The sequence below is a fragment of the Rhinolophus ferrumequinum genome, chromosome 7 (genome assembly GCF_004115265.2).
Source record: "Rhinolophus ferrumequinum isolate MPI-CBG mRhiFer1 chromosome 7, mRhiFer1_v1.p, whole genome shotgun sequence".
NCBI lineage: Eukaryota > Metazoa > Chordata > Mammalia > Chiroptera > Rhinolophidae > Rhinolophus > Rhinolophus ferrumequinum.
The window spans coordinates 68,795,022-68,807,409 of NC_046290.1; the positions used below are offsets into that span (position 1 = coordinate 68,795,022).

At 30.7% G+C, this 12,388-nt stretch overlaps 1 protein-coding gene across 21 annotated transcripts in view; it reads left to right on the forward strand.

Annotated features, from left to right (window-relative positions):
- Positions 1-12,388, forward strand: part of PPIP5K2 (diphosphoinositol pentakisphosphate kinase 2) — a 61,014-nt gene that overhangs the window by 6,296 nt on the left and 42,330 nt on the right. For 19 of the 21 annotated variants that reach the window (XM_033110287.1, XM_033110286.1, XM_033110290.1 and 16 more), the window contains exons 3-11: positions 1,310-1,505; positions 3,937-4,027; positions 5,259-5,344; positions 6,402-6,556; positions 7,786-7,887; positions 9,070-9,231; positions 9,600-9,721; positions 10,901-11,002; positions 12,113-12,199. In XM_033110287.1, coding sequence (XP_032966178.1) covers positions 1,310-1,505; positions 3,937-4,027; positions 5,259-5,344; positions 6,402-6,556; positions 7,786-7,887; positions 9,070-9,231; positions 9,600-9,721; positions 10,901-11,002; positions 12,113-12,199 — 1,103 coding nt within the window. The remainder of the gene's footprint in view (positions 1-1,309; positions 1,506-3,936; positions 4,028-5,258; positions 5,345-6,401; positions 6,557-7,785; positions 7,888-9,069; positions 9,232-9,599; positions 9,722-10,900; positions 11,003-12,112; positions 12,200-12,388) is intronic. The other 2 variants (XM_033110291.1, XM_033110296.1) reach the window with 2 other exon arrangements.

Genomic DNA, 12,388 nt, shown 5'->3' on the forward strand with positions numbered 1-12,388 from the left:
TGTAGTTTGTCTTAATGTAGGTTTGTTTGTACATGTTAAACTTGAGTGCTTCCAATTCATCTTAGCCAATGACCAGATGTTCATTAAGTAGATCTATAATAAGTAAACAAAACGTAGCATATTAGTTTTTTGTTTTTTGTTTTTTAACTGTAAAGCAGTATGAAATGTTAGGTGGAGTACTTTTGTTATCTGAGGAAATCTACTTTAGAACCATCATCAGGAGCTATGTTGAGGCTTTTAATCAGGAAAAAACTGAATAAGGGAACATAAAAATGGATAATCAGAGTGGGAAAGATAGCAGATCCCAGGGAGATTAGGATTTACAATCAAATCCAATACCAGTTTGAATTTTATGTGAGTCAGAGGAGGCAATAAAGAAATATAATCCTAGGCTAAAAAAGAATTACAATTTAATTCTGATGTCAGATTTATAATAAGGAAAAATCTAGTAAAACTTTCTAGCTCTAATATAGTTTGAGTGCGAATTATAATGTCATATGAAATATATAAATTATCATGGAATAGAGAATTGAAATGAAAAACTGGACACAGCTTTATATATTTGATAAAACTCTAAGCACCTGAATGCAAAGACCTCAGAATGAATCTTGAGTGATTTTATAAATGTGAGCTACTTGTAAGTTATTATTTCCATATCCTGCTTGTTAAATTTCAGGCCAAATCATGGCCTTTGAACTGTAGTAAGGGTGCAGACATGGACAACACCATGGAAGAGGGATATTAGAGTATGGGGGCTGGGTTTCAAAGATCATCGACGCCTTTGTGAGCAGTGTGGTTTTCCCCAAAATTTCCTTCCAGGTTGTCATAGGTGACCAACTAATATTCAAGCTCAATCTACAAAATTAGTTTAATACTTTGTAGTTAGTATAGCTTTGTACTCAGAACATTTTATTTTACGCAAGGGAATTCTTAACTCACTCCCATTGGCCTTTCTAGTTGGATTAGATAGGTTTTGGCTTTTATTTGCCCCTTCAGGTGTAAGCAACATAAATAAATGCTAGGGACAAATAAGTATTTGTTTAAGTTTGAAATCTGAATAAAAATAGTAACAATGTTCTGAAAGTTTTTTGTTTTAAAATTTTTATCAGACCTTTGTAGGAAACTCATTTTGTTACGTATGTAGTATAACAACAATGTAATTTTGGGAAAAAAATGCCTTTTTTGGTTAATGTGTAACTTTTATTGATTGATCAAATGCCTCATCTACCTGTTAAAAAGACTTAACATAGCTGTACTTTGGAGTTCTTATTAAGTCAACCTGATTTTTTTGTTTCTTTTCTGTTTTTAGCCACCAGAAAGGCAGATTGTGGTTGGAATATGTTCCATGGCAAAGAAATCCAAATCCAAACCAATGAAGGAAATTCTTGAACGGATCTCCTTATTTAAATATATCACAGTAGTAGTATTTGAAGAGGATGTTATTTTGAATGAACCAGTGGAAAACTGGCCTTTATGTGATTGTCTTATTTCTTTCCATTCTAAAGGTATTAAAGAACGGGGAAGGAAACCCCTTTATCCTCTGATTATAAAACTAATACATATTAATTGTAGAATATTAGATAAAATAGAAAAATAAAATTAAACTCATCCACTCTCACAGATAGGTGATGTTAACACTTTAATATATTTCTTTCCAGTCTTTTTTTCTGTGTGTATTTTTAGAAACATTTAGTATTAATAGCGTATATGTAATTTTGTATTTAAATTTTTCACTAACTATATGAAGTTTTTTTCTCCATATCATTCTTCAAAAACCAGATTTTAAATGGTGTTATAGTGTATAACATGTGGATTTAACCAGCATCCTAACAATTATATGGTTTCAGTTTTCACTATTAAATATAAGGTTTTGATGAACTCCTCAAATGTACATTAAATTAGTGACTATTTTAATCCTTGTGCTTTTGCATATAGGAAATGATCTGCCAGTCATATATGTATTCATACTTTATTTCTTAGGAACTTAATATTTCAGTTTTAGATTTTACTTGTTGTCTTTTATAAAGCAAACAGGAATATCAATTAAACCTAATGTTACTTCATAATAAAGTAGTACTTCATAGTAAAGTCTGCTAATCAAAATTATTGTTAAATGTATATCTGAAACTTTATAACCTATGACTCTGAATTAAGTGAATTTCTCACTAAGAACTATAATTTAAAGGATGTTCACTCAATTAAATCTAATGTTTATATAAATTGTTCTTGTTACCAAATATGTAGTTCCTAGCTGTGTTAAAAAAATTATCTCACTTTAGTCAGGTGTTCAAGAAGCATCTCCTTCAGCAAGAAGGAGATGGACCATGGTTGGGACCTTTCATGCTCCCTTAGCCTGTACTGATTTTCGTTATTTCATAGAGAAGCCAAGGCCCTGATCTTTATAGACTGAAGTTCATCATTTCAGAGAATCTTAAAATTTGCTTATCATTGAGGGTAAGGTGTTCTTCCCTTACTACCACATAGTTCTTTCTACAAAACGTATTTGCCTATAAAAACTAGGTGCTATCTAAGATCATATCCCATATGCTGTCTTTTTTTAAGGAAAAAGTTCCTCGTTAACAATAACAAAAACAGGAAACTGTCGCTGAATTCTGTTAGACTTCAAAATCATAGACATTGAGACATCTTAACAAATGAAGAGTTTTTCTGAGAGTCTTTTTAAAACTTGAAGTGTTTGTAATTTGTGGCCTGGTGATTCCTGGTGTAGAGTACTTCTATTTAAGTTTTTAAAACTAAGGAATTTTGGAATAAGTCTTCTTTAGACTGACTGTAGCTCTTTAAGTTCCGTATTCTTTAACATTTTCTTCCTCTACTAACTAGTCTGATAATGCTACAAAATACAGTGTCTTCACAGGTATACCAGCATATACTATAGTGAAATGCTTAAGCTATGCATGCTTGCTGATTTTTACTCTTTTCTTTAGATAAGATACTCATTAAAATATTGTCGTCTAAGGAATAATAATAGTTAACATTTATTGAGCACTTGCTACGTCAGGTATTGCACTAAGTGTTTTATGTACACTCTTATTTAATTCCTCAAAAACCTTACTATGTAAGACTGGTATAATACTCATCTACAGTCAGAAATCAGAGGCTTAGAAATGCTAAATAAATTTGCTGAAGACCACATAGCGAGTGAAAGATGGAACCAAGATTTGAACCCTGGTTTATGCCCTTAACCTCTGTGGTGTACTTTCTTAATAATGTGTGTTGATGCATAAAGTTGCAGACTTTTACAGCCAATATGAAGTGAAATATAATCATTAAAATTCATTAGATTTTATTTCTAGATTTCTTACTATATCTGCCATTTGATTTATTGTAATTAGTAATTTTAGCAAAGTTTGGAAAATTTCTGGGAGTTAATGTCTGATATTTTAACATTGACCTAGTAACAGCAAGCATGATTCTGTTCATATATTTCATATTTCAAGCATATGTGAATCAATTTTTGGTTTTGCTGCTATTTTTTAAAGATACATAACTTCTTTGAACTATCAGCTAATTTATATATATAAACATCAAAATATTTTAAGTGAGAAAAGGAGTTGTGTATATTTAAAAATCACCAGGTGATTGTGACATACTTATTTATATATATAGATTTCTGTTTGTATATGAGGTAATCTTACCTTTTATCAGGTAACTTTGAGTAGTCAGGCAGTGACTAACATAACCACTGGCTTGTTGTGCCTTATCAATCAAATACACTAGGAAAAAATAAGATTTATTTAATAGTGCACACTAAATCAAGTTTTATGTGCTTATTTTTCCATGCCTTATATAGAAAGCAGTTATATACATAATGAAATTAAACTTCTATGGGAAGTGGCATAAATTCAAGTTGATAAAGTTATAGATGCCAATTTATCTTGAGATTATACAGAGTATGTTAATAATATGTGTTCTTAGGATTTCCACTGGACAAAGCAGTTGCCTATGCAAAACTCAGGAATCCGTTTGTAATCAATGACTTGAATATGCAGTATCTCATACAAGATAGGTGAGTGGTGAAGTTGGCTGAATTAAGGGAAGGAAAATTAACATTTATTTAGTATCTACTATAAGCAGACATGGTATCAGGTGTTTTCATATACATTAATTTGTGGTATCCTTGAAATAATACTTAGAAATAGGTATTTATATCCAATTTCCCAGATGAAGAGTCTTCAGAACCAGGGATATCAGTTAATTTGCCCCAAGTCACAAGTAGTTCTACAAGTAAGGGACAGGGACTTACATCAGTTTGTTTAATTTCCAAAGCCTACTAGACCTTTGAAAATTAAGAATGATTATTCTATCATGTGACTCATCACTTAGGGCTGTACACATAATTAGATTCTTTTTAGTGGTAACCAGAAGATTTCACTATATATCCTAGCATTCATTTAACAGGCCAAAAGCATGGATTTCTAAGAGAAATTGTAAAATATGAATGTATTTATGTATTACATTTAGTTGGTGTTTCACTCTGATGGCTACCCTTATAATTTCACTAGCATTCTGTTTCCTTTTGTGTTAGCATTACAATATGAGATTATATACGAAAATGCTTTATAAAGTATATCGCCCTATAGATTTTTTGTTTTTCTATTTTTGTTTTTTTCCTATTATTTCAGATAGTAACATTAATATCTAAAATTTTAAAACATTTTTCGTGGGTTTACATATTAATGCATGTTTATACATTATAAATGTGTGTGTGTGTGTGTGTGTGTCTGTGTGTGTGTGTAAATACAAATTAATTTTAAGAAGTTTGGAAAAGAAAAGCATTTTACCCTGCCACTACATCTACCATATTTGTTCAGATAGAAAGCAGTACATACATACACTCAGAGTTTACAAAATTGGTATCACTATTCTCTTATAATATTGTGAACATTTTTCCATATCATTACATTTATAGAGTATAAGATTTTTAATGGTTATGTAATGCTCTGTCATTACAATATTGCAACTTTGTTTTACCATTTCTTTTTATACATTTACATTCTCAATTTTAAAAATTAATATTTTAATATGCCACAAAATGTATTATGAATATTTTTGTTCTAATTGCTACACATTTAGAATATATGTTTTCTATATTTTAAATTATATATTTATTTAAAAAACAAAGATGATATACATTCCTTTTTTAGTAGAACAGTAGTAATATCCTTTATGAACAGTACAATAATATACTCATTGTGAAATAGAGCTATAACACAATAAATGTTTCCCTTTTTCTTCAGGAGAGAAGTATATAGTATTCTTCAAGCTGAAGGTATTTTACTTCCTCGTTATGCAATTTTGAACCGTGACCCAAATAATCCCAAAGGTAGAGTAAGAGATTTTAAGCAAGCTACTTTCTGTCATTCAGCATATTTGAGCCACTTCTCTTCTATAGTTAAGTGGAAGGAATATAAAGAACTCATAGTATTCTATTCGTTGTTTTCAAAGATATGAATAAAAAAGCATTACATTCAGTTAAAATGTGACACTATGAACTAAAAGGCTAATCATTAATAATTTAGGAATTATACATTCTATTTTTCTTTGGTCTGTGTACGACACATCTCTGAGAATCATAAAGACTTTTTAAATTACATGCTTCAATAAATTAGTATTGATTAGGGATACACAAGTGATCCATCTGTGACTGTTGAATTAAGTATTAGAAACTTCATGCTAGGCACAATCAAATTTCTGATGACTAGGAATTTTGAAATATTTCTATTTATTAATATTTTTAAGTATCCTTTGCTTCATTTTGGTTATCTAAAACAGTATGAAGCTATACATAACTTAGTCTAAAAAGGCAACATAACTGTTTATCTGTCTTAAGGTTTGATATTCTGATAACAGTGTTTTAAGGAATTTTGATAACTTTATTGTACCTTAAAACAATTTATATTAAAAAAAAGTTATAGCATTTGTTATCTGTAAGAGGGAACATTGCTTGTTTGTCTAAAGGTGAAAATTTACTTCCTTATTGGATCACTTGCTTACTCTGTATATTGGTTGCTTTTCTAACTGAAGTAATTTCATGTTTTGTGGTTTCTGTGATAGGAATGATCCCATACATTTTTCAGAAAATGCTGGCATTCTGGAGTTATTTCTCAGTCTTTCTTGTTGGCATCATTTCGTATCTGTCTTTGAATTCTAAGGGACAGTGGGGTGAAATGGCAGGTTCCATAAGATTTTAAAGAACTATAGTTCCTAATGCCATGTATCATAAACATGGGTATATGTTTGCATAAACATTTTTAATTAAAATCAAATCAGTACTTTATCCAAGGTTACTTTTCTTTGTAATCTATATTTGAGAAAAAAAGTTGTCAATATCTAGATAGTATACAATATGTAATTTTCTGGCTCTTCTGTTTGATTTATAGAATGCAGTCTGATTGAAGGGGAGGATCATGTAGAAGTGAACGGGGAAGTTTTCCAAAAGCCATTTGTAGAAAAGCCAGTCAGTGCAGAAGATCATAATGTTTACATTTATTATCCAACGTCTGCTGGTGGTGGAAGTCAAAGGCTTTTTCGAAAGGTAAACCATTGTTATCCTAGTGAATGCTGTTCTTCATACGTTGTATAAATTTTACTAAAAATAATCGAGTACTTAATAAAACTATGATTAAATGAGAATGTATCATTTAGACATAAATGAATAAAACTGATACCATAACTTGTTAGAAAAATCAAGGCATTATTTTGTTACTTAACGTTGTTTACGCAAAATTTCTACCTATAGAATACCATGAAGTTACTTGATTTTCCTTGTCTTCCATTAACATATTGGTCATATAACAAGTTTAGGTAAAGATGAGTAGTCTTTTAGAAAAATAGCCTCCAAAATGGATAGTTCGTAGACAAAGTAATACCAGTAACTTTTACATATATGAAAGTATTCTCAAAATTGGACCCATAATAAATAAGTGCAAATCCAGTCTAAAATATAATGACATTGAATTACTTTTTGTATTGGCAGAGATCAGAAAGCTTGAGGTAGTTGGAAAACAAGTCCAAACGTTGTTGGCAGGAATGCGTTTGGTGTTGCCTCTTAGCAACACAATTTAGTAATATGTCAGGATTAAAAATCCACGTACCCTTATAAATAATCAAGGAAATGCAAAGCAAGAACAAAGTGAGATACTATTTTATATTCATTCGAGTGACAAATCTTAAGTCTGATAATTCCAAGTGTAGATAAGGATATTGAGCAGTGGGAACTCTTACACATTGCTGGAGAGACTATGAATTGTTAAAACAGTTTATAAAACAGATTTTTGACATCTATGTAAGTTGAATATGAGCTTATTTTATCACCTAGCAATTCCATTTCTAATATATACCTTAGAAACTCTTTTGCACATATGTGCCACAGAGACACTTGTAAGAATGTTCTACTAGCTAAAGCTTAAGAAACAAACTAAATATACATTGCTAGGACAATGAATAAATTATGGTGTACTTATACAGTGGAAAATTCTATAGTAGTAAAAATGAACAAACTAGAGTTAATGCAGCAACATGGTTGAATCTTAGAAACATTGTTCTTAGGGTTCATTGTATTTTTAATGTTATTTAACTTACCTGTAAGTTACTATTATGGCAGAAAATATTAGAGTGTCACCTTCATAGTAAGTGTTGTTAAATTTGTGGGTTAAAAAATTATTTTGGAAATATCTTAGCTGAAAATAGATGTTAAAAGGATTATATTATAAAAATGAGGGGAATAATTTAGTTGTTATGTTGATGGACGTCTTTTGTTTTCAGATTGGCAGTAGAAGTAGTGTTTATTCCCCAGAAAGCAATGTACGAAAAACAGGCTCATATATATATGAAGAGTTTATGCCTACAGATGGTACTGATGTTAAGGTAGGATTGACTAAAGTATATTTTAACTTTGTATTTAGAATTTTGAATGATATCAGAAAAATGTATTACCCTGTAATTAGCTATATCTAACCTCTGTTCTCTTTCTTTTTGATTAGGAATTCTTAATGTGTTTTGTACTATGAATGCCTTTGGCGGTCTGAAGCGTATGGCCTTTTTGAAAAAATAATTATTGTTTTAGAATAATGTTCGTAAATGCTTAAGATAAAACGTACAGGATTAAAAAGAAGACACATTTTATTGAAATATAGTTATCAAAATATTTAAAAACCAACTTTGTGATACAATAACATGTATGCCTCTTTAAAAGGATATTAAATCAAAATATAGTGTGTAAGGGTCTAATAGCCACCACAGTTTCCAAGTGTTGATTAATGTAAGTGATGTTTTGAGTAGTATATCACCACTGTCATATGATATAAAAATATGTGTGATTTCTCTTGGTGCAAATAAGGTCTTAATTGCTTTATCTTCAGCCAGTCTCTGTCTAACCAAAGTGCTTTTTCTTAAAGCTAATCATGAACTTCTTAAAAATTTCTCTTGTGGAACCTCATTGATCACAGGAGAATAATCAGATTCTGATATACAAGACATATCCCACTCTGCCCTCTGTCTGTCCTGTGGACCTTATTTCTTGCAGTATCAACCGTACCAAATAACTTGCTCTGACCTGACTACATCATGCTATTTCATGGCTCTGCCCTCTGTGTTTATTGCCTTTCATTAGAGTGCCCTTCCCTCTCTTGTTCTGCCTTCAAATTCATGCTCGCTCTCACCCCCTCCCTTTTTTAAACCTTTCTTTGGGCAGTTACTTCCTTCTGTAATATTTTTATAGTTATTCGTACCTCTCGTTTGTTAAACTAAAACAATTTAAGAAGGATCGTATCATACACATCATACTTTTCATTCCCTCACAATGCTCAGTACAATCTTTTTCTATAGAGTAGAAGTGCACTTTGCCAATTCTGACATATAATTAATTATTTATAACCTCTTCCAATGTATTAAAAATTTTGGCATGTAAATTAAAAGATATGTGAAAGAATGGTCAGGACACTGAAGTATTTTCTATTATTTTTTTCTTTGAACTTATCAGCGCGCACGCGTGCGTGTGTGTGTATGTGTAGTTTTTAAATAAAATATGTACTTTAACATTCACGAAAGGTTTATACAGTGGGTCCAGATTATGCCCATGCTGAAGCTCGAAAATCTCCAGCACTCGATGGCAAGGTGGAACGAGATAGTGAGGGAAAAGAAGTAAGATACCCTGTTATTCTCAATGCACGAGAGAAATTAATTGCTTGGAAAGTCTGCCTTGCATTTAAGGTGAGATGTTATACAGGCCACATAGATCCTTATAAAAAGATTTCTAATTTTCTTTTTTTGAATTAAAGAGATGTTATTTCGGTTTATAATTTAAAAACTGTTACATCTGAATGATGTATGTACTTTTCAAGGGATTCTTGTAGTGCCAGTAAAAATATAATAAATGAAGGCCTTTGATTACCTATACCCTTTCTGTGTTATATATGCATAAGTAATTTCTTTCATTTTTTTTTTTTTTTTACTTACTATGCAGTAAACTAATAATAATGCACTTTTAGGCATTTGTAAAATTTGATATGTTCTAATTCTGGAAAACTGTAAATCTTAATTCAACGCAAACTTTAAAGTTTATAATTTATTTTAAATAGCAAACAGTTTGTGGCTTTGACTTATTACGGGCCAATGGACAGTCCTATGTCTGTGATGTCAATGGCTTCAGTTTTGTGAAGAATTCCATGAAGTATTATGATGATTGTGCAAAAATACTTGGGTAAGAATTTTCTCCTTCATATTTCTTCCTCTTTACCTTTGTTATAGCTAAAGCATGCTGGTTATTCAGAAACTAAATAATTCTAAACATCAAATGATTAGGATTTTGTAAGCACACTAGAATAAAAATCAGTGTTCATAAAATGACATCCCCAATGATAATGCCAAATCATGACTTGTACTTTGGGTTATCGAAAACAGATTAATTTATGACCAGTAGAGGTAAAGGCTTAACGGCAGTTTAACTTCATAGATTTAGAAATGCTATATTTCTATTCTCTTATTTATGGCACAAAATTAGCATTCATGAAAAAAGTAACCAGAGTAAAATACAAATATTTGGAATTCAGGATTCTTTTGAATGATGCTGCTTTCTACAAGCCTGTGTTACTTAAAGATAATTTCATGAGATTATCAAGTGAATGTAAAAGAAATTATTGCATATAGAAATGCCATTTTTATGTTCTATGACCTGTTTTCTTATACCTTGATTTTGAAGATTCGTGAGACAGCTTTTTAAACCATTTCAAAGTATATATCACAAAGCCATAAGAAACTTACACTTTAAAATGTATTTCAATAATTGGAGTCAGCTTTCATAGTATATTTTAGAGAGTTGTGAACTTACCCTTAAAGTGAAGTTTGGGGGAGCTTACTAAATTTTAGCATGAATAAACGCTAAGTTTAAACAAAACCAAAAATATTTTATGACTTAAACATGTTTCCATTGTTAGCACTATTAGTAAAATGACAGAAATTTGTTTAAAATGGGCATGGTATTTAGAATAGCTTTGTAGACGATCAGTAAGCTGGTGAGAAATAATTAGTGGCCACACAGAAGAGACAGTCTTGGATTTCAGAACCTATGTAAAGTAGATATGATACAGTTATAGTGAATTATTGGAATCTTTGTGATTTATATTTTTAAAACTAACGTATGTAAGTAAATAATTCCAAATTCATGGCATCCGTTTAGTGTGTTCTGATACAGCAGTTTAGAACTCCTGATCTAGTTTTGCTTTATCAGGATTGATTCTTTGGGTTAGTTGTTACAAGTATGTGCTCTTACCACAATCACTAGACAGTTTGACTTTAATTCCCGTGATTCTCTTATTTATCATTAAGGATCCAGTTTTGTCTTAAAATGAACTAATTTTTAATTTTTTTCTTTGTCTCGAAGTAATACTGTGATGCGAGAGCTTGCTCCACAATTTCATATCCCTTGGTCGATACCTTTAGAAGCTGAAGATATCCCAATTGTTCCAACTACATCTGGAACTATGTAAGTTTGAATATGCTCATTTAGAAATTCTTTGGGTTTTCCCCATCAGTCTGTTCTATTGCAATCTAGATTCAATTTCTGAATGATTATTAGACACCTTACTATATTTTCATATGATTCACTTTGCAGATCGAGAAATAAATTATATGCTTTTACAAGAGTCCACCTAGACTAAAAGTGCGTTATATTGTTACCAATAAAATTCTGAGAAATGTTTGGATAATTATAGAACTGTTGAATTAAACATAAAAATAAAGAAGGTGCCAACAGGTACATTACTTACAGGTTTATAGTCAGTGGTCATACAATGTTGGTGCTCTCGGTATGTAAAGAAAAAATATACAGTTGTATCCTGAGGTAAATTAATTAGACCAATATTGCCAAATTCTACTAGTGAAAGTTACTGCTTGAAACTTACCTATTACTCAGGTGAATTGACCAAATTCTTCATATTCACAGCTTAGAGATTTACATTAGCCTATTAAATATTCTGAGAAATACTGACTTAGGGGAAAAAAACAAAAATATTTAATTTTGCTGTTAAGCCTGTATTTTCAAACTTATTTAACATAGAATTTTTCCAAGTAACATTTAAAATCCTGCAGGATTGTGTTCTGTGGCTCACAGTTTGGCAAACACTAAATTATACCCTAGCATTTTTCCTAAGACAGTCATATTTTCCAGTAATTTGACTTTGAAATATTTATTCTTCTTACATGGGCAAAATAAATATAGCAGCTATCAAGGAAAGTTTTATTTTATTTTGATTTAATGAAATCTCAGTCTATAATGACTTATGCTTTAGGGCAGGGGTTTAACGAAGTTCCAGAATTGCAGTCCATTTACTTTTTTCCCAGCGTTAGTGTAGTTATCTCCTGAGACGAAGCAAATATTTTATAGCTTAATATTATTCCACCTCTAGTTTCTTAGTCTTTTTAGGGTTTGATCTGATAAAATTAAGACTCATTGTTAGAAGTACTATTCTCTTAGGGAAGATCTTGAAGTGGTAAAAGATGGCTCTAAATAAATAATTAGATGTTGTGTTTTTCTGCATTATACAATACAAATCTTTGTTAGAAAATTGATAACTTTTTTTTTTTTTAATTTTAGGATGGAACTTAGATGTGTTATAGCTGTCATACGTCATGGGGATCGAACACCAAAACAAAAAATGAAAATGGAAGTGAGGCATCAAAAGTATGTTTTAAGGGGAATAATTTAACACTCAGGAGATAATTTAAAATTCCTGATAGGTGATTAGCTGTTTTGACTAATATATCATATAGAAAACTGTACCATCGTTTCTTGACCATTATATTTAAACCCCTGGATGCAAACAAAATTCACTTAAAATAATTATATTTGTCTGCATCTGAAAATTAATTG